The following is a 25682-nucleotide window of genomic DNA, read 5'->3' on the forward strand; positions in this document are numbered from 1 at the left end:
TGTAAGTTTGGGTGTGTAATAAAACTAAAAAATAAAACCTTATTCATAGTGACCATGTGGTTGGATTCTTGTATGATGAATGCTATTATAATATTACCTCTTGAAAGATGTACATTCACTACTCAACAAAGTTCAGTGGACAAAATTTTCCACCCTTGTTTATAGTTTTGGCAAAATGGGTGTGATTAATATATATAATATTTGTTGCTTTGACAACTTATATGGTTTATGTTTACTTTTCATGTTATTTTTTTAGTTAACTAACCATCATTCTAATCCTTAATTTTTTTTATTGTTCTGCAGGAAGATAATTCCATCGGTTTTCAAAGAAACAAGACTCACAGAGACCAACCTAGTCCGCTTGAAGATTCTCCTAAGGTGCTACTCTTTTCCCATATATATTTTAATTAAGAGTGGACATAATAAGTATTGTTTCCACCTTAATCATTATAATTAAACAAAAACCTGCCTTTGAATATAGATAAACGAGCATCATGACTTTGTTGTAATCATACCAACACACTTGTTTTTCAAGTTCGGGCACGGCTTTTTTATTATTTATTTTGGCCCGTTTGCATTTCTGGTTAATAATCTACTTTATTTATTGAAAGAGTCCGCAGAAATAATTGGTGCGGAGATTAGGGGGGCTACAGAGACATTCAAGAGAGTTTTTGGAGCGGAGAGCAATAGAGAGGAATTGCGCAATAACCTTTTTGGAGAGATGAACAAAGTTGTGGGTTTAGCTACTCATGAGTGTGACAAGGCTGTATGTAAACTTGCACAAAATGAGGAGTTCATGATAATCTTTTTTAAGGTTAATCAAGAACGCAAACTTGAATGGGTTAGGAACATGCTTGACGATACCGCTTGACACGATATATGTTGACTTTTGGATTATTTTTACTTTTTTTTGTAATTTGGTAAAATTCTGGATGATTTTTTTTTCATAAACTTTTGGATGTTTTGATGTTCATTTTAGTTGGAAACTTATTTAATGATTTTATATTTTGTGAGTTAAAAATATTTAATTTTTTTTAATATATATTATTATGAATTTTAATTGGATATTGATGTAAACGTTAATTTTAATGCATGGGCATTTATGTCATTTAAATGAAATTTATTCCATTACTTCGTTTTTTTCCACCTACCAAACATAACTTAAGTAATTATTTATTCCATTCCAATAGGTAACCAAACATGATGATGGAATGATAATGACTCAATCCATTCCTCCATCCATTCCATTCCATTCCATTCCCTCATCTATTCCATTACCACGTATTAAACAGACCCATAGTCTTGAACCCTTGATATCTTTGCTCCACTATGAAAAATGGACCTAATACTTTAATTTTAGTGTTATAAAAGGGATGCAATGATTATATATGGATTTGACAATAGTTACTCTCCATTAATTACTCATTACTTAGTTTTTTAATGATGATTTAATAATTAACAAAAGAAACCAAGAAAAAGAAAAAAACATATTTATTTATTATTTCTTATTATTATTATTATTTTTGTTTTGGAATCGTTAGAAAGCTAATTATCCCCACTTTATTTTTTTAAGAGAATCACCCCCACTTAAATCAATCCTTTAAAGCAGATCCAAACACTAGTCAAAAGCGTCAAACACCGACTCAAGTAGCAAGCATTTATATTTATGTTCTCACTTTCACTCACAGTGGCTCTTTCGTAATACTTTGAAACCCCAGACCCAGTTCCATCACAGGTAATCACTTGACTCTCGCCACGCTTTAACTTTTGTCATTACACTGAATGCTCCCCTTTCAACATTCATTATTATTATTATTATTTCAAAATTTTACTTCCGATCTCGCCGGAGAATTCAACAATGCCGGTTTCCGGCCACACCTCCGCCGTCAACATCCTCTCTTCCAAAACACCGATTCTAGGTCAAAAACTCTACGTCATCATCGCCGTCACCGCAGCAGGATTAACAACGGCTGTTGCATTAATAATCATCTTCCTCATTTGCAAGCGTAGCTCAAAACGACGTCGTGTGATTCACGTTAAACAGAGTATACAGAGCTCCGTACTGTTTCCGCTGGCGTCGGAAACGGTTACTGACGAACCGAATTCGAAATCTTCAAAATCCGCAGATCAAAATGAGAAAGCCGTGAGGACGTTAATGAGTATGTTTGAGCTAGATAGCGACGACGGAGACGAAAGTAAGCCGATGATTAAAGATATTGAGTCAAAATTAGTTGATAATAATAGTTCTGGAAGCAATGAATCCGGTTCCGGTTTGGTTTCCGGCACGGTCTCCGGCTCCGGTACGAGTGACGGTGCGTCGTCGGAGAATTTGAATAATATTGGCTGGGGGCGGTGGTTCAGTTTAACAGAGCTTGAAATTGCGACGAGTAGATTTGATGCGGCGAATGTTATCGGAGAAGGCGGTTATGGTGTGGTGTATAGAGGTGTTTTGCATGATGGATCAACGGTGGCGGTGAAGAATCTTCTGGATAATCGGTGAGTTTTTTTTGAATATTTTTTGGTTTTAGTTTTGAAATATATTTGTTAATTGCATGTTTAATTGCTTACAAATGAATTAAGTGATTTGAATTTGTTTTTTAGATCTGAGATCACGTAGTTGCCGTCGTCCTGGTTTCAGTTTTTTTTTACTTTGCAGAGAAAGTTATTGGTTACTTCATTACTCTGCTTGTCTCAAGGAAAACTTTGATTTAATCGATAAATTTTTGGCATTAAAATTGTTATATTAATACTTCTTTTTGAACGGTAAAGAATCTTTCATGTAAACCTACCATTTCGGAGATATGTCCAAGGCCGACTCCTCAACCGTCGTGAGACTGTACTCCCCTGATGCGCGGGTGTCAGGTTTGGCACCAGGATTAAAGCCCTGATTCATCCCTTCATCTGGATGTTCTTCGAACTGGCCCAAGTGGGAATTGAGCCTGCATCTCCACTTTGGGAGAGCATGCCTCTTACCACTAGACCAACTTCTCATGACAGTTGTTATATTAAATAAACTTTTTTCTCATAACTTGTTAATGGTAAATTTACGTGTTATTTACCGATGGGGCGGTTGGAACAGGAGATGGTTTTATAACCAAGCTAGTTGAGTACTGTTGAACGACCTTTGTTTGAACCCATTGGTTATTGGTAGGATCTGTTGAATCCGAACGTTATTGGATCGGATTTTTTAAAAGTTATTTATTATTGCGCGTTTGATATTTTGTTTATTTTAGACTTCATGCTTGTTGATATAGTCGATCCACACCAAAAGAAAAGGTAAAGTACCAAAGTATAAAGAAGTTGCATCTTTTGTTTTAGTTAGATATATGTACACTTTTTAAACATGTCGGATTAGTGAATAATAAGGTAGTCGGTTCAATAATAAATTAATAATATCATTGCTTGAATATAATAATGTTACAATATTTTTCAAATTCAATTTACCAAGTAATAATAAATTTTTTTTGAAAATTGACTTTCATTAAAAACAAACACAACCAACGACTATCACCAAGACGGAGAAAGACGCTGAAATCCAAAAACCAAAACCAACAATCACGTTACATCAAATAAACACCAACTTTTCCAATCCACTGCCCCTATCTTAGATCTATTTTTGTACCAAAGAAAACCCAAAGATTTTATATCCGCAACCATTTCTGCCACCTTAGTGTTCTTGCCCGAAAAAATCTTTTCATTCCTAGCCCGCCAAATCCTCCAACAAGTAATGATGACAATTCCATGAATAATCAATCTCTTATTCCCCGTCGCACCACAAACTTTATGCACTTCCACCAAATCATTGACATGAAAAACAAAAGATCTAGGGATGTTGCACCATGAACCAATCGCATTCCAAACGGCCATAGAAATGAAACACCCGGTTAACAAGTGCTCGAGCGATTCCTCATTACTCTCACATAAAGCGCAACTATGATCATCACAATGCAAATGACGTCTAGCTAAAGCCTGCTTGGTTGGAAGACTATCCAGAACGGCCCTCCACATAAAAATATTACATTTTTTCGGGACCCAATCGCTCCATTGGAAACTGGAACTCCCAGCATCCACAACGGACCGCACCATCCATCTTTTAATCGCCGAAACCTCGAACTCTTTGCAGCTACCAACCGCCCAAGACCATGAATCTTCACGGTCAACCATCACCACCCCTTGAAGGAGATCTTCCAACTCCTGCTTCTCGATCACCTCCTGTTGGGAGCAAGGAGCTCTAAGCCAATCCCACACAATGCGACGAGAAGATCCAGTGACCACCAACCGATCTGCTAACAAGACATTTTTATGTTTTTCTACCGCATATAAGGACTGATACTTGTCCATAATCGGCGCCGAACCCAACCACAAATCCGTCCAAAACCGAACTTGGCGACCATTCCCAACTGTGGCCCGGATCACTCTATTAAAACCCACACCATCAACCTTAAATTTGTTCCAAAACATAACACAATTCTTCCAAACCCCGGGAACTCCATTATTAACCGGAGCAAGCCCCCAACAGCGCGAGGACCCGTGAATAGACAACACTACTCTTCTCCACATCGCGTGATGATCATTTAGAAATCTCCCAAGCCATTTAGTAATCAGCGCTTGATTATTAACCTCTAAACGAGCGATACCTAAACCCCCTTCTTTTATAGGTTTGGTGACTACCTCCCAAGCCACCCATGACATCTTCCTCACTTCATCCGAACCACCCCATAAGAACCTTCTCATCAAAGCTTCTAAATCATTGGTAACCTTCTTGGGTGCCTTAAAAAGCGAAAAATAATAAGTGGGAAGACTATCCAGCACCGATTTAATAAGGGTTAACCGACCGGCAATAGATAACGAATTAACTTTCCATTTAGATAGCCTCTTCTTGAACTTGGACACAACCGGTTCCCAATTAACCACCCTATTCATGTTAGCGCCAACCATAATCCCTAGATAAGAAAACGGGATTCTACCCGGCTTACAACCCATGAAACCAGCTTGGATATCGATCTCACCATCTTCTACACCTACTCCAAATAACACTGATTTATGGAGATTAATCTTTAGCCCCGAACACAAGTAAAATATGCGAAGAATACGTTTCAAGTTATCAAAATTAAAAGAAGACCACTCTCCCATAATCATAGCATCATCCGCATAAAAAAGATGGGATAAAGTAGGACCTTCATTAGGAAGAGTAATACCATGAAACGCACCTATATCACAGGCTTGTTTCAACATACCTGAAAAAGCCTCCATCAGAATAATAAAAAGAAAAGGCGATAGCGGGTCACCTTGACGAATGCCTTTATGACATCCAAATTCGAATGTAGGAGATCCATTAACAAGAACAGACGATCTGCTCGCCAACAAGATACCACTAATCCAATCGCACCAGACCGAAGGAAAACCCATCTGAGAAAGAACCGACAACAAGAACTCCCAATTCACATTATCAAAGGCTTTATCGAAGTCAATCTTGAACATAAAAATTCTTCTCTCCCTCTTCTTAGCCCAAGCAATAACCTCATTAGCCACCAAAGGGCCATCAAGAATATATCTCCCGGATAAGAAAGCCGACTGATGCTCTGAGACAATCTTATTCATAACCGTTTTGAGTCGATTCACTAACACCTTCGACACAGTCTTTAAAATACAACCAATGAGACTTATCGGTCTAAAATCCCCCAAAGAAGACGGATTGTTTACCTTAGGAATTAAGGTGATAAAAGACGAACCAACCCCCGAGCAAAAACTTTTAACCTTATGAAAATGATCAAGAATATCCACAAAATCCTTCTCGAACAAATCCCAATAAAACCGAATGAACCTAAAATTAAAACCATCCGGCCCAGGAGCTTTGTCACCACCGCAATCAAAAACCGCCTTCTTGATCTCATGCACGGAAAAATCACTGATCAAAAAATCCGCCTCCACCGAAGACAAGACCGAAAACCCATATCCAATCAACCGAGGCCGATGTGTAATAGATTCTTTAAACTTACCAGCAAAGAATCGCAAAACTTCCTTTTTAATGAGAACCGGGTTTGTTTCCCACGCCCCATTCACTTCCAAACCCGGAAAATAATTTGTAGCTTTACGTTTATTAATAAAACCGTGAAAAAATCGAGAATTTTCGTCTCCATGAATCGCCCAATTACACCGAGCCTTTTGCTTCAAATCCCGGTAATAATGATTATCCAACTCGCCTAGCCGTCTTTTAATTTCGCTTAAAGACCATGTCTCTTCTTCCAACAAATCCCGGACCTCCAAGGTTTGGTCCAAGTCACGCAACTCTTGCTCCAATAAAACCCTTTCCTCCTTTTCTTTGGCTTTACAATCGATCGCCCATCTAGTGATAGCAACACGCAAAGCTTTAAATTTATACAACAATCTCGCGTCCGGAGAACCATGAAACGAGCCATCAACAAGCGTCTTCTTAATCAACGTCCCAAAATCCTCTCTACCAAGCCATGAATTGAAAAACCTAAACGGTTTGGGACCATAGTTCTTGGAAGAACCAATTTTCAAAACCAACGGACTATGATCCGGCTTATTCCTTTCGAGAGCAATATACTCCGCACACGGCCATTCCATAAAGAAATCCCAATTAACGAAGATTCTGTCAATACGGCTTAATTTATTTCCTGCGACAAAAGTAAAACGCCTCCCTTTCAAGGAGTACTCGTGAAGATTCGAATCATCAATGAAATCGTTAAACTCATTGGCCTCACCCACATTAAACAAAGAATTCCGCCTATCCTCAGCACACCGAACCGAGTTAAAATCTCCTGCCACAATCCACCTCCCATTACCCTCCTCGATCAAATCACGAATTTCCCCCCAAAGAGCTCGTTTAGTAACTAGATTTTGAGGAGAATAAACATTGAGAATATGATACGAGCTACTCTTTCCTTTCACAGTGCCCGAAACTAGAAGCCAATTATTATTCTTGACCACCCTTTCCATACGAAAGACTTGAGAATCCCAGATCGATAATAACCCACCCGACCTTCCAGACGAAGGAACCCAATCAAAGGAATACTCACCATAACCCCAAAACCGTCCCACATCCACAGAATCCAAGGAAACAAATTGCGACTCTTGTAAAACAATAAAACTAACCTCATGATGGACTCGAAGACCTCGAATCCAATCGGCTTTGCTAGAACTCCCTAACCCACGAATGTTCAGAGAAAAAACATTCATTGAACACCTTCTTGATAGCCTTCGGAAACAAGAACCTCTTTGACATTAGCAACAAAATCTTGCAAATTCTCAACACCTAACGCCTTACTCAACTCAATGGTCTTCTCCAACTCCACCTCAATCGGACCTTGGTGTTGCACCGGATCTATACCTCTACCAATCATCGAGGGCTCCGCAGTCTCTCCCTCGATGTCTCGAACCACCTCCGTATTAGTAGACATCCCTTTGTTAAGATCCGGTGTTAAGAACACTCCTTCAACACCTGTCTCGATACCCCTAGTAACATCCGAAGGCACGTGCATAATACCGATAAACCTATCAAGATCAAACATATCTTTATCCTCCCTTGGTCTCTTCTTAGGACGCTCCCTAGAACCACTACCCCCACTCCGATTAGAAAATAAAGACTTCCGTCTGAACTTCTTATGTCCCTTGCCTTTCAACAGAGAAACATTAGTACTATCAACGTTACCATTCTCGACCGCCTCCTCATTAGAATGTTCATAAGAGTTCGAAAATTCACCGACCATCACGTTAGAATTATCGTTCACACAACCATCCAACCCATTAACAGCATATTCCCTGACAGAAAACTCATTAGCTTGAGAACATTCGCCCTCTTCACGATGCACATTATGGAACTCATCCTGCACGATATTATCATCACACTTATCCTCCTCCGGTAAAACGGAACCATCATCCTCTTCATACTCTACTACACATTCCGGTATCCATTCCCCAACATCTTCATCCACCCACACTTTAAATATTTTTCCCCTCCAATTAATGTCCACCCGATCCACAATCCGTTTGCACTCTTTACTCAACACACCGATGAGAGTATACGATAAGTTGTTCTCTTCACCTGATAAGGAAGCCGATTGAACCACCTTGCCAAATCTGCTTCCAATCAAATCGAATACCTCGTCTAACACCAACTGAGCCGGAACCCCATGAACTTGGAGCCAGGCGATCCGACCCTCCTCCACTCTAGTTCTATCGGACCAAGGTTCTAAAAACTCAAACCAGTCTGACCATTTGTCTTTGTCATTCAGGAAGGCATCCCTATCCCCACTAACGTAGAATACCAACACCACTGAAAGCCCTCCCAGATACTTAATCTCTAATGATCTCCAACCATGCTTCCGAACCAACTTTTTCAGAGAAGTTAACGTGTGAAGATTCACCACCCTCCCCGTAAGAGCACATCCCTTCCAATGAGAAAACCGTTCCACCGAATCATCCACCTTAATCTCATCTACTTTGTTCCGATTTAACAAAGAATCAACAAAGGAACGCCCATTACCAACTGATGCATATGGAACCCCATTCCTATCGGATCCTTCGGAACTAGGGTTTGAATGACCACCAAGTAATAATAAATGATAGTAGATATTGATAGTCAACCCTTTATTAATGTAGTACTCACTCATCTCACCGTCTTAACATTTAAATGAGGTAATACATGATTAATTAATATAATAAACAGCACTTGGTGAGTAATTAGTAACCTCAAGAGCATCAAATGTCAGATTAGAATCCATCTAGTTGCAGCAATCTCTTGGAGACTGGTATCAATGAAGGTTTTAAAATTTGTCGGCAGGGACACATTTCAAACACTCTATTTGAAAATGGTCTGATTTATTTATTTAATCTCATAGGGTTTAAAATACAAGTGACTTTTACTGTGAGAAGTGTATAAATAACTAGATTAATTATGTCAACATTAGAGTAATTATTATTACACAATTTTATTTTTTATAACATAATTACTCTAGTTTAAAACTGTATCACTCTAGTTATTTGTATGCTTAGTAGATTAATTTTATTTGTACCGGATCCCACCCCTAATCTCATAAACCAATTAAATTTAGTTATTTATTTAGAAACTTTTATAATGAACAAAAAATGTTGTATGATCAATCCAATTTCTCAAAGACTGACTGAATGACCGATTGATTTGATCTGTATTAAAAAATTTGTCTCTTTTGGACCCGACGTTTAGTGACGAAATAAATATGGATTGAATGCGTAGGGGTCAGGCAGAGAAGGAATTCAAAGTGGAAGTTGAAGCCATTGGCAAAGCAAGGCATAAAAACCTTGTTGGTTTAATTGGTTTTTGCGCAGAAGGTGCTAAGAGGTATTCTTGCTCTTTTTGTTTCTCAGCTATTTCCAACATTTTATAATGCAATATATATATATTCATATATGCCTGACATTGATTCATTGAACAGGATGCTTGTGTATGAGTACGTTGACAACGGGAATTTGGAACAATGGTTGCATGGAGACGTGGGACCTACCAGCCCTTTAACCTGGGACATCCGCATGAAAATTGCTGTCGGGACTGCAAAAGCGTATGCTCACATTTTCTTCTTACTTTGATCTTACATAGGGTCATGGTTTTTGTTCATTATATTTTTTTCTTGCTAAAATACATGTCAGGTTGATCCAAAACATGTTAGCCTAATTTGCAACCTTCTTTTTTTTTCTGTATAACTGTTAGCGTGTTAGATATGATGACAAAAACTATTTCATCACACTATCAGTACATATATCTTTTGCATAAAATGATTTGTGAGATTTTATTGTGAAAATACATAAGTGTCACCCGTTATAGATAAATATTTAAATGCAAAGTCAATCCCTTCTAACATATCCGTTATCTCTTTTTCTGTTCAGATTGGGGTATTTACATGAAGGCTTGGAACCAAAAGTTGTTCATCGTGATATTAAATCAAGCAATATTCTTCTGGATAAAAAATGGAACGCGAAAGTAGCTGATTTTGGACTGGCCAAGTTACTTGAATCTGAGAAAAGCTACGTGACTACACGCGTAATGGGAACATTTGGGTTAGTTTTTTTTCTCTTGCCTCTTCGATTTGTACCAAAGGTTTAGCCCTGATCACCTCTATCAGAGGTCTCAGGTTCATATCCAGCTTTCACTAGTTTCTACCTTTAACCCCCTAAAGACCACTTGAGGGGTCCCGTTTATTATCAGGGTATTGGTGGCAAGTTCTCATAGAAGTTTTAGCTCAGTAACAAAATTCTTACCTTCAATGTAATTTGTAGATATGTGTCGCCTGACTATGCAAGCACGGGGATGCTTAACGAGGGAAGCGATGTTTATAGCTTTGGAGTTCTACTTATGGAAATAATTACCGGAAGGAGCCCGGTTGATTACTCTAGACCACCTGGAGAGGTAAAAATTCAAATTTAAAGTTTCGCCTTTACCTCACCTACATCTACATGACATAAAATTACCACCATTTGTTTTTGATAATTTTAGATGAACCTGGTTGACTGGTTTAGAGGAATGGTGGCGAGTCGACTTGGGGACGAGTTACTAGATCCGAAGATCGATCAACGACCTTCTTCACGAGCATTAAAACGAGCATTATTAGTGTGCCTTCGGTGTATAGATATGGATGCAAGTAAGCGTCCAAAAATGAGCCAAATTGTACACATGCTCGAGGCAGACGACTTCCCTTTCCGCACAGTAAGTACATTACTCCTTTGTGTAGAAATCAAAACAAAATTTGAGATTTTAATGTTTCGAGTTGTTTATGAATTGCAGGAATCGCGTGCACGCGTTCCTAAAGACACAAATACACGCCGACTAGATGCATCTGCTGTCAGTAAGGTTTCTTTACCAATGGGTGGCGATGAAGATAGATCAAACTGGAGATGATTATATGTATACGCGGGTTGTGATACATAAGTCATCATAATCTTTTTTTCTAGACATGGATGTTTTGTAGCTCCTGTTATTGAACCGAGACAGCAATGTTATAAGTATTATTAGTATTAATATGTAAATATGGTTGGTTACTTCTTTGTATCTTGTACTAGAACTTGATTGTTTTGTTAATTAAAAGCCATTTGAATTTAGCATGTAGCAACATTATTTTGTGAATCAAGTGCCCAGGCCTGGCTCCGAGAAAGCAAAAAAAATTTTGGGCCGAAGGCGAAAATTTTTTTGGGTCTTAAATAAAAGGAGTATTTTGTTGGGTTTAAACAATTTAATTTTGGGCTTAATTGGTTATAATTTAGATTGTGTAAAATCTTTTACATAAAAATAGGATTAAACATGTCTCATATGAGACTAGAACCAGTAACCTTTTGGTCGAGAGCAATACCTCCTAACCACTAGACCAAACTAATGTTTATGCAAATGAGTTTAAACACTAAATATACATATTGTTTTAATAAAAATACATATAATTTTTTTTTTTTTAAAATTCGGGCCTAGCGGAGTGTCGGGCCTGTGGCCGTCGACCACCCACCCCCCCCCCCCCCCCGGGCCGGCCCTGCAAGTGCCAATGCTATAACTACTAATATCTATGCGTCGATGGTCGATGTGGCACGATAGTGGTTATGCATATAAGTAGAGTTGTCATAACAGGCCAGGCATGATAAGACACGACACGAATACCGCATGATAACTAATCGTGTCATTTTTTTTTTCCAAACACGAACTTGTTTAGAACCACGTTAACACAAGACAACCTATTCAAGGACCTCTTTAGGAACATGAGAAGTAACACATAAAACAAAATTTTCCTAAAGTTTATAAAAGCCTTAGTTGATACATAAATGCATATTTGTTGTTAAAATAATATATAAATGCATAATCCTTAACATATTTGAAACAAAATTTCATAACAATCTTCATAAATATATACATAACATACAACAAAAATCAAATCATAATATCCATTAAAAATAATTCTAAAGTCTATGAGGTTAGGTCATGCAACGTCGGCTTTTAACATTTGAAATTAGGGCATGGGTACGCTGGCTAATATCAAGTATACCTTTTCATATTTAGCAGCACATTTTTTTAATTAAATAATTCAATTATTAGATAGTTTTTGTATTAGGTGTAGAGTATTTTAGTCACTTTTTGTATATAGTTTGTCAGTGAATTTGTTCACTCTATCTATTTTGTAACTATCTTAGGGGCTGTTTGGGATTCCTTATTTTTACCTCCTTATAACTTATAACTTATGATAAGTTAAAAAAAGCTGTTTGGGTTTTCTTATTACGTGAGAGGAAATATTGAAAAATTACACTTTTGTAACTTATGACTTCTCCTTATAAGTTATAAGAAGGTGAAAATAAGGAATCCCAAACAGCCCCTTAGTACCTATATATACATGGTAAGCCTCATACTGTACATATTAGAGATTATTGATTATAAGAATTACATACTTTACTAGTTCTTTCAACAATATTGAGATTTAATGTTTTTGCATATTGAATAGCTTACTTGTGAATGCGATTACTTTATATATAAACACAATGTTAACTAATGGGGTAGTCCCTCCTGCAACTGGCCCAATACCAAGAGTCAGCCCAATCAATATTGTTGGAGTTGGTTGCAGTTACTAAAGGCCACCAGGGAACCCACCCACAAGGCCCAACTACCAACCAGCCAAGAAGAAGAAGAAGAAGAAGAAGAAGAAGCCATAAATAGTTTTGAGAAGGAAACGAAGGGAGCCCGAGCATTAAAAGCTCTGGCGGGACTCGCCATAGACACGGTCAGCACAACTACAAAGATCTTCTCTAAATGGAAGGGCATTTAATGCTGAGGTCCAGTTTTATTTCCTTTCCCACCGAGTTTTGCACCAAATCTTCCAGGGAAGTACCATGCAAACAAGGACTCTCGTTTGTGGGAGTCACGTCAAAAACAATAAAACTTGGACAAGTCATAATGACGAAAATCTTGAATGAGATCCTTCTTTTTTCAATATATAGAAAGGAGGGCACTAAAGGTAAACGGAGATTGAATACATCCTCCTTTACTTACGCATTTACTCTCCAATAATATGCCATAAACACCAACAACATTTGCTACAATGCTACGAAGGGCAAGATACATAAAAATTCACGACGGTTGAAGAAGATTCAAGACCCGTTCAACTCTAGGCCACTAGGGAAGATTCAATACACTAACAAAACACATCAATCTTATTATTTGTAGACTTGCAGACTAACACACTCAACTGATGATCTAATCATTTTGACTAACATAACATGCTAAACCATATGTGATATAATCCAATCTAGAAAAATGTCCTTGTCAAACACCAAACTTTGACTTTGAGAAGACCATGAGGTCCATCTTGTAATTAAGTAAGCCTTAAGGGGGTTCGTTGCAAGTTTTACTGGAAAAGACTTGAAAAAACATACACCGCACTCTTTGCCTTTCGGCGTTTAAAAAGAAACAGATAGGCCACGACTCAAGTGCCAGTTAAACCAGATCTGCTTTATGTGCTCAAATTCTAGAGAGAGTAACTTTTAGAGAGAGAAAGAATAATGGAAGAGAAGCTGATACAGCAGCTGGAAGCCGCCGTAGCTTGGCTGGAGTCACTATCCATCGGCTCACAGTCTCGAGAAATCGACGGTGATGCGATTGCCGCATCCACGGATCCATCGATTATCGCATTTGACGAGTTTTTGACGGAATACGTCGGTAAGGTTACGGCTGCTGCCGCGAAGACTGGTGGACAGGTACAGGATGTTACTAATGTGCTTAGTGACGCGTTTTCTGTTCAGAAGGAGCTTCTAATTAAGATCAAGCAAACTAAGGTTCGGTTTAAACTTTATGTGAAGTTTTGATTAGTGTAATGTTTATTTAGGTGCATCGAAGCGTAAGCGATTTTAGTCTGGTTTAGGTTTTGAATTTTTTTTATTGATATGACTTGTGTTTTGACTGTTTGGTTAGTGTTACCTGTTAATTGATGTTGAAAACGTGGTAATGAAGTTGAATGAATTGAGCTTATTGATGTTAGTTGTTTGATGTATGGAGCTTTTTACTGTTTGTTTTGTTAGTCAAGCAAGCTAATGTTCATTTTATCGAATTGTTGATGTGAGCTTTTGATCGGTGTAATGTTTGTTTAGGCGCATCGGAGCATAGTTGATTTTAGTCTGATTTAGTTCATTTTTGTGATGCTTACGATTTAGGTTTTGAATCTCTTTAATCGCTATGAGTTGTGTGTGATTTGTGTTACCGGTTAATTGATGTCGCAAGCGTGGTAATGTGCAATTTGAGCTCAATGGCTCATTGATGTTAGATATTTGATGTATGATGGAGTAGTTGCTTTTTGTTTAGTTAGTTTAACCTAGGAGTATTGAGATGAAGGTTAATCATTTTTGTGCATTCCTTGTGGTTTATGATTTTTGTTATTTGATAATTTTAAGTTGTGTCGAGATGTTTTTTTGTGCATGTTGATTATGCAGAAACCTGACATGGTAGGATTGGGTGAATTTCTCAAGCCATTGAATGAAAATTTGATGAAAGCAATTAGCATGACGGAAGGAAGGCGGTCTGATTTCTTCAACCACTTAAAAGCTGTTGCTGAGAGTCTAACGGCCTTAGCGTGGATTGCATATGTTGGCAAAGATTGTGGTGAGAATTATTCATCATTCTTTGTGTTTTAACAGAGCCTGTGTTGGATCTTGCATCAGGGTACTTATTGTCAATGTCATATCCCCAGGAATGAGCATGCCTATTGCACATGTAGAAGAATCTTGGCAGGCTGCTGAATTCTACAACAATAAGGTATTAATGTCTATTTTTTAAGTTTATGTATACCACTTTTGAATTTAAAACATGTTACATTAATGTGATAAATTACTGGGTTGAGTCTAGACCTGAATACCTGATTGCCTTGGCAGGTCCTGCCTAGTAATTTTAGGCCATCTTTTTTAGGTTGATTGTGTAATCTTAGGCAACAAGTATTGAACCCTAATCCGACTACTATATAACAACTCATTATAAAGGTAAAAGTTGTACTTTGGCAGGTGAAAGTGATGCAGAATTCTCTCTTTATTATGATTTTTAATATCTTTTATTATTTTGTGTTTATCTCGTTTCCTAGTTTATCTTTTTCGTTTAGTATAAATAGGGTGTTAGGGTTTATTGTTTAGTGAGTTTTTTGATTGAATTTTAATTGAAGAGAACTTTGTTCTTTGAACCTTTGGTTCGGTTTTATGGTCTTTGATTATCATGAGTCTCTCGAGCCATTGATTGCTTTCGAAACTGCATCAGAAAGTAGCTCAATAACATGCTATATATTGGTGCTCTTTATTAATTTTGAATTGTGTTTGTCTTGCAATTGTTCGTGTGTGTTTGTTCGGGACACTTCGGGTCAGTTTGCCTAATAAGATCTAATGAATTAAAGGTTTGAGTTTAGATGCTTTTTAGGCGTTTGGTGTTACCTTTAACTCTTCAAGTCTAGAGGCATGCTATTATTGGTTTAAATATTTGTGAAAGAAACATTGTTAGAGAATTGTGTTGTTGTTTCAACTATTGAAGCAGAATATCTCGTGATTTTAGTAGCAAGGAAAATTCTCAAATGGTTGAGTGGGCAACATTTTATTAACGTGTTCTTTATTATTATTGAACCTTTGCAATCGATCGTGAGTGTTTGTTCGGCATAAATTCCTAATGAAACATAATATTCTCTGAGTACCGGTTTAAGTGTATGAGTTTAGATGTCCTCCAGACGTTGGGTGTAACTGTCAAGCCAATATGCCTGTCATTTATGGTTCATATAATTTGTAAGATCATTATTAAGGGGAAGTTTTATGCAAGTACCTTAACCCTCAGGTTATAGTATTTATGATAGAATTATTTTCTAGGGGAAACTTTTTGAAAAGCAATTAGTCTTTTTTGTTTGAGTAAGGTTGGGCTTTTTTTGGACTGAACATAAAGTATTTTTGAACATAATTTCTGCATCATCATGTAAACCACTAATCACATATTCAGATACTAATGAATTACACGTCACAACATTCCCTTTTTGAGATAAGCTCTCAAATATTTTTGAAGCATACTCCATTTATCACATCTGGCATATGCATCATTCTAATCTTTTTGGTGTAAAGCTCTCAAATACTTTTGAAGCAACTAATTATGGTGGCAATTTCAGGTTCTTGTAGAATATAGAAATAAAGATTCAAATCATGTGGAGTGGGCAAGAGCTCTAAAAGAACTTTACATACCCGGATTGAGAAATTATGTAAAGAGCCACTATCCTTTGGGGCCTGTATGGAGTGCCACAGGATCTGCTGCATCCGCCCCACCAAAAGCTCCTGCGCCACCAAAAGCGCCTGCACCTCCACCCCCTCCACCCAGCTCACTCCTCAGTTCAGAATCTTCTCAACCATCTTCATCCCGCCCAAAGGAAGGAATGGCTGCTGTTTTTCAAGAAATTAGTTCAAAGCCAGTTACCGCGGGTAACTTACATTTTTTATTTTCCCATGTCTTACTATTACTTTTTTAGTTTGTTTTATTGACTTTGGTTTTCATGTTTTTAGGATTAAGAAAAGTTACAGATGACATGAAGACCAAGAACCGTGCAGATAGAGCCGGCTTTGTCAGTGCTGGTGAAAAAGAAGTTCGTGCAAGTGTGCCATCTGTTTCTAAAGTTGGACCTCCAAAGTTTGAGCTTCTAATGGGTCGCAAGTGAGTACACTTTTCATTAAAAGGGACACAAGAAATTTGTAAATTAGGTTGCTAATAGAGGTGCATATTTATGATACATAGATGGGTTGTTGAGAATCAAATTGGGAAGAAGGATTTGTTGATTGATCAATGTGATTCAAAGCAAACAGTCTACATCTTTGGATGCAAAGATTCGGTTTTACAAATTAAGGGTAATGTGTTTGTTTTCTTAATTTCTTTTCTGTTATACGGGTAAGGTGTTGTGTTTTCTTAATTTCTTCCGTTACTAGTTTGTGACTTTGCTTATGGTTTCTTTGGCTACAATGTGCAGGGAAAGTTAACAACATAACTGTGGACAAATGCACAAAAGTGGGCGTTGTATTCACGGTCAGTTATAAAACTATGATTCAATACATTACATTACAAGCATAAAATGCTTGATAACTGAAAAGGTTAACACTGACTTTTAAATACCAAAAACAGGATGTTGTTGCGGCTTGTGAAATTGTTAACTGCAACAGTGTTGAGGTGCAATGCCAGGTATCCGTTTTTTTAACGATGTGCTTCATTTTATTCATGGAATGATTTGTTAGTTGTTACTGTTAACTTTGTTTTCCATGTGGACAATAACAGGGTACAGCCCCTACCATATCAGTGGACAACTCAGCAGGTTGCCAGCTGTACTTGAGCAAAGATTCTTTGGAAGCTTCTATTACAACTGCAAAATCAAGTGAAATTAATGTGTTGGTGCCTGCCTCTGGTCCTGATAATGATTTGGTATGCATCTGTTTTTACATTTTTTTCACACACGCACGCACGCACACATATTAGACTTCAGTCAATTTGGTGGTATGATCAATGATGTTTAGATGAAATGATAATGATATGAAAAAGATTAATAACAAACAGGCTGGTTGGTCTTTATGAATTTGCTTAATTTATCCAGACCTCTACATAATCTCTGATTTGGGGCCAAATGTTTTGTGGCTACAGGTGGAGTATGCTTTGCCACAGCAGTACATTCATAGTTACAAGAATGGACAGTTTGTTACAACCCCCGTCTCTCACTCAGGAGGGTAACTAACGGGTGCTAACTATTGTCATTTTCATGACGGTGTTATAATGTGTTTTTCCTTTCCAAATATATGTTTGTTTAAATATTGATGTTATTATATATCTGCTGTCTGCATGGGTTTGTTGCTTCTGATTGAAGGGTGCTTCAAGTTTTGTTTTTTGGGTTCATTTCTTGAGGATACTTTGATTTATATTTATTTATTTTGTTTTGTATTAACAATTGTATCAATTTTGAAAACTTTGGTGGAACCAAAATAGATGTAACAAGTTTAGTGGTATGGTGTTCCATATCACAACTGTGAGGTTGTAGGTTCAAATTCTTGCAAGTACAATCTAAATGTAAAATTTAGATGCTAAAAAAGATTGTCCTGTAATAGCGGTCAATTGATCTAATAGTATAACCTCTCGTATCCCTAACTCGTCTTCCAAATCAATAACTCGATAATCAAAGTTCTTTCCCTGAAACCAAAACCAAGGTTTGGAATAGCACGTTAAAGTTTTCAATGGTTCTAGGTGTTGATCACTTGAATATCAGTAATAACCACTAGCAGTGTTGCCTTGATAGTGATGTAATCGTCAATGTTGTCAAACAAAGGAAAGAAAGACAAGTAGAGCCTGACAAGGATTGATTCATCAGGTGTCATATTTTTTTGGTACCGGTACCGAAAATCCCGATCCCGAAAATCGTAAATTCTTGGTACCGGTACCGAACACCAGTATTTAAGGTAAAATTCAAAAAATACCATTACCGGTACCGATAGGATTTGAATTTTACCAAGAATTGTCAAACAAAGGAAAGAAAGACAATAGCGTTTTTAATATGTATATATTTTTTTTCAAAATGATAGAAGTTAAAATGATAAACTAATTTTGCATCACTGTCCAACTAAACTAGTTTAGAGATAATCAGATAAATGAAAACGTGCCGTCTTAATAGGTAATTGCGATCACATAAATAATTTCCAAAGTTTGGAACGAAATAAAAATTTCGGTCAAACCAATAGCTTTGTAACACATCTAATTATATACTAACTTCATATAATTTAACTTCAAACCCAACTAGTGATGAGATCCGTACCGTCGGTATCGAATCGGTACAAAAGATTTGATTTTTGGTATCGGTACCGGTATTTCCCGGATTTTTTTACCTTCGGTACGGAGACCATCCCGGTACTGGTACCAAAAATTTGTGATTTTTAGAACTAGGATTTTTGGTGCCGGTATGGTACCGATCTCATCCCTAATACCGGTACCGAAAATCCCGATCCCGAAAATCGCAAATTCTTGGTACCGGTACCGAACACCAGTATTTAAGGTAAAATTCAAAAAATACCATTACCGGTACCGATAGGGGTGAGCAAGATAAGAGTCGGACCCTTGAAATCCAATTACCTGACTCGTAAAACCCTTAATTAGACCCGAATATATAATAAGGGTCAGGTTAAAAGCATTTAAATTTTAGCTTAAAGGGTTTCAAGGGTCCAACCCTTTTTCAAACCCTTGACCCGCTTACTAGTTTCTAGATAGATATATATCAGATTCGTAATTAATCTGAAATTTATGAGAGATTTGTATTTCATATATAATTCATCAGAAATTTCCCAACTACTAAGAAAAATAAAAAAAAAAGGACAATACTACTGATTGGAAATATATATACGAGAGTCACTTAATTGTTCTCTATATATAATTTGTGAATGCGAATATCATTTGTATAAGTTCAAATGATTGATAAATTTTCGAAGTTAGACTTTACCATGCTATTAAATGAAAGTATCATTGTTTTATGATTTATATATTAAAGTCATATATGAGATATGCAACTAGTAAATACAGAAAAGGGGGTGCAGTTACCGCCTTAAGGGGTAAAATGTTGGACCCTTGAAACCCTTATTATACCCGATTCTTTTATTGTTTAAAGAGTAGGGTCTCGGGTCCATGATTCTTCCTAAAAGGGTAAATGGTTCAGGTAGGGTATTAGGTAAAAGGGTCAGGTCTTACCCTTTGAACAGCCTTAGATGCCGAAACTCAAAACTTTGGTACCGACGGTATCAAATCGGTACCGGTACCAAATCAGTAACGATACCGATCAGTACCGTTACCAATCGGTATCGATACCGAATTTGCTCATTTTACTTCATGCCAAATCATAATTTTTTACATATATAATAAAGATACAAAAATAAGGTATAATTAATTACTACGTGTGAAGTAACATCAAGTCATAAAGTCGTGATAACCGTAGCACTGTACGTGCGGTGTGTTTTTTATCTTGGTCCACCACCCACCGGCCCACCGAGGATGAAGTCAGACAAACATCCAACCACTCCAGGCCCCCACCCCTCTGTCTCTTCAAACACAATGCTCAATTACTCCTTTTCACTCTTCATTCATCTTTTTCCTCACTCACTTACACACACAGTTGCAGCAGAGTAAATCTATGGCTAGTGCCCTACACATGGTTTTCATCCTACTCACCTTCATACTTCAGTTTTCTACTCTTACCTGTAAGTTGGCCAAATTATTATCTACTGAACGATATCTATTTCTTCAATCAAAACCTCAGTTCTTGTCTTTGAATCTGAGATTTGATTATTTTATTGAATATTACCCCACAAAACACTTAGACAGCCCTGTTTTGAAAATTATTGGTTAGAACCAATCGCTCATCCAATCTTTGGATGACCGTTAAATTAAATTAAAATGGCTGCCTGACCTCTATCCAGACCACCGTTTGATAAGGTGTCCAGTATGTATAGATGGTCCCTTTTGAAAAACAAGCGAATAATGCAATTCGGAAACAATTGCATTAATCTCTTGTACTTTTGTGACTCGATTTCATAAAGTCAAATCACTTTTTTTTAAAGGATTAAAAAGTTTATTCATCTTTTTATAATAACCTGTCATTCAGTTAGTGGCTCTGATACCATGTAAGATTGTAAAACTGAATTGATTGATTGATTTTATTTAATAGAGAGAGAAACCAAAACCGGGTCATAAGAGTCATAGACTCTATACTAAAACGCTAAATACTATATTTTAATATTATTTTTAGGTTCGGAATCATTTATCGGTGTAAACTACGGGGTGGTCGCGGACAATCTGCCAGCACCGGAGGCTACCGCGAAGCTTCTACAGTCGACTTCGATAGGTAAAGTGAGGATGTACGGTGCGGATCCAGCGATTATTCGTGCGCTAGCGAATACGGGGATTGGGATTGTGATCGGGGCAGCGAATGGGGATATACCGGCATTGGCATCGGATCCAAATTTTGCAACTCAGTGGGTTAACTCGAACGTGTTGGCTTATCCGGATAGCAATATCATTGTTATCACGGTTGGTAATGAAGTCATGACCGCTGTGGACCAGAGTCTTGTGCCTCTTTGTCTGCCTGCCATGCAAAATGTCCAAAATGCCCTCAATGCAGGTGTCAAACTTTCTGTTAATTCCTTTTTGTTTATTTTATTTTATTTTATTTTTCATAAAAGAAATTTACCAAATAATAATGGGAAAATAACCAAAATTTTCATTTGACTTGTCAATGTCAACAAAATGGCCATTTAGCCAACCAATTCTTATTATGTATGTTCCTGAACTCGTCAACACGGTCACTTTTTAACCATTATTTGACGAGATTTTTAATCATCCCAATTTTGCCACTTGTTCAAAACTCATCATTGGAAGCTGAAAAAATCTCGTCAAAAACCAAAATAAATTCCGTCAGATGTCAAAATAAATCTCGTAAGAAGACAGAAATCTTGTTGGGCGTGTAAATAATCTTGTCGGCTCTAACAATGAAAAAAATTAGCAACCTGCCTGTTTAATGACGCGTGGCACAATCTATTGTGTATGAACCCCGTGACCGAGTCGGTGAATTTTGTAATGGACATTTAAAAATTGGTTGATTAAATGAATAAATTATTCACATTAATTTGACAAAAACACATTTTGATTATTATCCCATTTTCAAATTCCTATATTTTCCTTTTTAATTTTAAAGTAATTAAAAAAGTGTGAATATTATTATTATGCAGCATCATTAGGTGGGAAAATCAAGGTATCGACAGTACACTCGATGGCAGTGCTGGGAAGCTCAGATCCACCATCATCGGCCGTGTTTAATTCCGGGTTCAGTGACACCATGAGATCGTTGTTAAAGTTCCACAGCGCGAATGGGTCACCTTTCATGATCAACCCGTACCCATTTTTTGCTTACCAAAGTGACACGCGCCCTGAAACCTTGGCCTTTTGTCTCTTCCAACCCAACTCAGGCCGAGTTGACTCAGGAAACGGTATCAAGTACATGAACATGTTCGATGCTCAGGTCAGTTTATTTACGCTTTACACTTCACACTTGTTGTCCTTTAAAACTGTGCACGTGGGATTGAGATCCTTCATATATTTTAATCTTTCACTTCACGTTGGTCGAGTGAGACCCACTATTTATTTTAATATTATTTTTTTTTTCAATTACAAAGCAATTTTTTACATTTTTTTTTTAATCTTTTAGCAATTTATCTTCACTTTTTTATAACTAATATATATAGGAGAGTGCATGAGTTGTAAACTAGGCGACTCGAGCTTAGGCTCGTGAAATTCGAAATTGGCTTGTTTCGACCTCTATATCCAAAAGTGTGAGCTCAGATTCTCATTCCAAGCTCGTCCTCCGCTCTTAATTATTTAATTTATTTATTTATAATAAATTATACATACACTAATAATTATGATTTTATGTATATAATAATAAATATTTTTAGTTATTTTCATACCAATTATCAAAGAGTATTTGGCCAAATGGCATTTTGGTGTGTTATAAGGCGTTCCCTCCATAGAAGTCCAAGGCTCGAGCCTTGTGATGGACATTGATTTGTATTACTGTTAGGTGTAGATTAAATTATCATTATATATTTTTTTTAATTATTTTCGTAAGATCATCAATTTTAAAATAAAAAAAATAATGTATCATATAAATAATAGGCTTGCCTAGCCGATTTGTTCGAGCTTTTAGCAAGTTGATCATCTTGAATTGCTCACAAACGACTCGACTAGTGTACAAGCTTAAATATTAAAGCATAGATTGTTGGCCCTCATACTCTTTATTAGTCAACAAGACCCTTTTTAAATTTTGTTCAAGTCCCCAATGGCTTGAGCCCACTGTAGCATCCAATTCCATCAATATTTGTTTTCCCCTGATGGACAAAATTATAAAAAGAAGGTGAAAAAGTTGAGCATCTTATTGCAAGAATAAGGTTCCATGAACGTATAAAGCATCCAATTCCATCAATATTTTTATGCTGCTGACTAAGCTTCCACATGTGGTAACAAGATATGTAGAAAAATGTGTATAGGAAAATCATATCGACAGTTAGATCCGTCGCGAAAGTCTATTATACCCTTGATTACTTTGTGTACATAACGAACTATTATGATTAATGTTTTAATGTTAATATTGCTGTTATAATAAATAAAATCTCCAATAAACAGGTGGATGCTGTTAGATCTGCTCTAAATGCAATGGGATTCAAGGACGTTGAAATAGTAGTTGCAGAAACAGGGTGGGCTTACAAAGGTGACCCGAATGAGGCGGGACCCAGCATCGAGAACGCTAGAGCCTACAATGGTAATTTGATTAACCATCTAAGATCAAAGGTGGGAACACCATTGATGCCTGGAAAATCCATTGATACCTATATATTTGCACTCTATGATGAGAATTTGAAGCCTGGTCCGGGTTCCGAGAGATCATTTGGGCTTTTTAAGCCTGACCTATCCATGACTTATGACGCTGGCCTTTCCAAAAATAGTCAGGTTAGACATTAATCTTAATAGTTGTTTTCAAAAGGGAATATCTCAAATAACACCAACCAACTTTCCAACTGCTCCTCTAAAATCACTCAACTTTTAGCTAGCTTCAAAAACCAGTCACAAAACAAATAAAAAAATGTACCTGGTAAATCCAACTCAAATCACCTTTTCAGTGTCTCAGTAAATAGAGAGGTTGCTCCTAATGAGATATCGGGCAGCAAAAAACTTTAATTAAAATTAAGAAATGAAGCAAAACATTTACAAAAAGATAAATAAATAGTATACAAAACCAATCAAAAATGAAAATTGGTTACCAGTTAGTGATTATTCTTTTCAAGTTTCATATGAAGTAGAAGGTAATTGTGAAGAAAGAAACTCACTAAATAATAGCCAAGTTTCATAACTGTTGCGTGTTGGTCACTCAATTTAAACAATTATGAAAAATTTTACAATAATAGGACATTACTGAAACTAACTTGAGTGGTTTTATAGTAAAAAAAAAAAGGGGTGTGAGTGACTTTATCAGAATAATATTGAAATCTGAGTACTATTTTATGATTTTATCTGTTTTCAAAACCGTTTAAAGTTAAGATATAACATGTAATATGACATATCTCTTTGGATGGTTGTAACATCGTCTAGACTCCCACAACACCGACAACTCCAGCAACACCGACAACTCCAGCAACACCATCACCGGTCCAAGCAGCAGGGTGGTGCGTGCCCAAACCAGGTGTATCAGATGCGCAGTTGCAGTCGAATCTAGACTATGTATGTAGCCAAGGTCTTGATTGTGGTCCACTTCAACCTGGTGGTGCCTGTTTCGAGCCCAACACAGTAGCAGCACATGCTGCTTATGCAATGAACCTGCTTTATCAAACTGCCGGTAGGAACCCATGGAACTGTGACTTCCTACAAACAGCTACAGTCACATCTAGTAATCCTAGTAAGTCTGTTTTATAATTTAGCAATTATTTTCTTATTTTTGTCGTCCGTTATGATTTATTTGAACTTGAATATTTGCAGGTTATGACGGTTGTACTTATCCTGGAGGAGTATGAACTTTTGTTTTGTTTCGTAGGAGAGATTATTTAGACTTGTGATATCCAACGGAGTGATCGTGAATAACACCAATTAAATGCTTGGTTGCGACTTCCGCTCGATTCGATCCTCTCAATGAAGAAAGTGTAACTAAATTATGTTAAATAATTGTCTGTCATTGATCTTTGTTTAACTTTAAGATTAAAATTTTTTTGTTCAGCAATGTAATGGTTGAAATAAGGTTGTAATATATCTAGTCCATCAGACAGATTGAATGTTTTGTTATGTAAAATATTGCCAAGAGTAAGTTGAGAACAGTCTTGTTATCTTTATTGATTCATGTAAATTTTGGTACACCAGATAAACATAAATCCATTGTCGTCCAGCGGTTAGGATATCTGGCTTTCACCTAGGAGACCCGGGTTCGATTCCCGGCAATGGAACTTTTTTTTTTTAACTTACTATATGCATTTACAGAACAAGTAAATTCTATTGTATACCATTATGATACTACATACCATTTGGTAATCAGTCTACTACACTTTCATACCTAAGATAAGGTATCATAGTGGAAGTTAATTGTATGCTTAACTAAACATTTGAGCATTCAAGCTCAATAGTCAGGCAAAACATGTCTTGTAGAACGCTATCTACTGGTAACCTATGCATTTGAACTATAGCGTCATAGTTGAGGGTGTTTGTTATTTGAATCAAACTCAAGAAACCTAAACTTTGAATTGTACCAATTTCGAATTTATGTTTATTCAGTTTAGTCCTCTATTCGATTCGAGTTTAGGTATCTCCATTTGAACCGACATGAAATTTTTAATAATCCAAATAAAATTATATGTTTACTTTTTTAAAATTTTATATAACATACATACTTTTGAATCATCTTGGTGTATGATAATGGCTCTCTCCTATAAAGGTTGGCTGAGGGCTCAACTTTCGAGTCTCATTATTAGCTGAGGAGTAGAGTTATAAGTAGATTAGATGGGTGTGTGAATTATTGTTCTAAAAGGATTTTATAATTCATTGCATCGGGCTTCAAATCTAGGCATATGAAATAGTATTAAGTGATAAGCTTCAAAACTCAAAAGTGTAT

At 36.8% G+C, this 25682-nt stretch overlaps 3 protein-coding genes and 1 non-coding gene across 4 annotated transcripts; all 4 read left to right on the forward strand.

Annotated features, from left to right (window-relative positions):
- The first annotated feature begins 1858 nt into the window (after positions 1 to 1858).
- LOC143593418 (putative receptor-like serine/threonine-protein kinase At4g34500) lies at positions 1859 to 11079 on the forward strand. The gene is made up of 7 exons (XM_077073053.1): positions 1859 to 2496; positions 9239 to 9343; positions 9438 to 9560; positions 9886 to 10056; positions 10276 to 10405; positions 10493 to 10702; positions 10781 to 11079. The coding sequence occupies exons 1-7, from the start codon at positions 1859 to 1861 to the stop codon at positions 10892 to 10894; spliced, it is 1491 nt and encodes a 496-aa protein (XP_076929168.1). The 3' UTR covers positions 10895 to 11079.
- A 2363-nt stretch (positions 11080 to 13442) lies between these two features.
- On the forward strand, positions 13443 to 17904 carry LOC143593419 (cyclase-associated protein 1-like). Its single transcript, XM_077073054.1, has 10 exons — positions 13443 to 13797; positions 14449 to 14617; positions 14706 to 14770; positions 16143 to 16449; positions 16531 to 16678; positions 16760 to 16869; positions 16989 to 17044; positions 17141 to 17197; positions 17291 to 17434; positions 17651 to 17904. The coding sequence occupies exons 1-10, from the start codon at positions 13525 to 13527 to the stop codon at positions 17735 to 17737; spliced, it is 1416 nt and encodes a 471-aa protein (XP_076929169.1). The 5' UTR covers positions 13443 to 13524; the 3' UTR covers positions 17738 to 17904.
- Positions 17905 to 20125: 2221 nt separating this feature from the next.
- On the forward strand, positions 20126 to 24858 carry LOC143593420 (glucan endo-1,3-beta-D-glucosidase-like). Its single transcript, XM_077073055.1, has 6 exons — positions 20126 to 20238; positions 20787 to 21158; positions 21766 to 22055; positions 23216 to 23539; positions 24179 to 24482; positions 24563 to 24858. Exons 1-6 carry the CDS (start codon positions 20172 to 20174, stop codon positions 24595 to 24597), a joined length of 1392 nt encoding a protein of 463 aa, XP_076929170.1. The 5' UTR covers positions 20126 to 20171; the 3' UTR covers positions 24598 to 24858.
- A 90-nt stretch (positions 24859 to 24948) lies between these two features.
- Positions 24949 to 25020, forward strand: TRNAE-UUC (transfer RNA glutamic acid (anticodon UUC)). The gene has a single exon. It is a non-coding gene; the product is annotated as a tRNA-Glu (tRNA).
- The last annotated feature ends 662 nt before the right edge of the window (positions 25021 to 25682 follow it).

This window comes from Bidens hawaiensis, unplaced genomic scaffold, assembly GCF_021521415.1.
Source record: "Bidens hawaiensis isolate Kalapana, Puna unplaced genomic scaffold, B.hawaiensis_p1.1 tig00042216_1, whole genome shotgun sequence".
Classification (NCBI taxonomy): Eukaryota; Viridiplantae; Streptophyta; class Magnoliopsida; order Asterales; family Asteraceae; genus Bidens; species Bidens hawaiensis.

What these genes read in the sequence shown, in the direction of transcription:
- LOC143593418 (XM_077073053.1), top strand. Translation starts at nt 1,859, where the DNA reads ATGCCGGTTTCCGGCCACACCTCCGCCGTCAACATCCTCTCTTCCAAA. An exon ending in AAGAATCTTCTGGATAATCG is followed by an intron (nt 2,497 to 9,238) that starts GTGAGTTTTTTT and finishes TTGAATGCGTAG; the next exon opens with GGGTCAGGCAGAGAAGGAAT. An exon ending in ACTCTAGACCACCTGGAGAG is followed by an intron (nt 10,406 to 10,492) that starts GTAAAAATTCAA and finishes TGATAATTTTAG; the next exon opens with ATGAACCTGGTTGACTGGTT.
- LOC143593419 (XM_077073054.1), top strand. Translation starts at nt 13,525, where the DNA reads ATGGAAGAGAAGCTGATACAGCAGCTGGAAGCCGCCGTAGCTTGGCTG. An exon ending in ATATGTTGGCAAAGATTGTG is followed by an intron (nt 14,618 to 14,705) that starts GTGAGAATTATT and finishes TCATATCCCCAG; the next exon opens with GAATGAGCATGCCTATTGCA. An exon ending in TTCAAAGCCAGTTACCGCGG is followed by an intron (nt 16,450 to 16,530) that starts GTAACTTACATT and finishes TCATGTTTTTAG; the next exon opens with GATTAAGAAAAGTTACAGAT.
- LOC143593420 (XM_077073055.1), top strand. Translation starts at nt 20,172, where the DNA reads ATGGCTAGTGCCCTACACATGGTTTTCATCCTACTCACCTTCATACTT. An exon ending in CCAAAATGCCCTCAATGCAG is followed by an intron (nt 21,159 to 21,765) that starts GTGTCAAACTTT and finishes ATTATTATGCAG; the next exon opens with CATCATTAGGTGGGAAAATC. An exon ending in AGTCACATCTAGTAATCCTA is followed by an intron (nt 24,483 to 24,562) that starts GTAAGTCTGTTT and finishes GAATATTTGCAG; the next exon opens with GTTATGACGGTTGTACTTAT.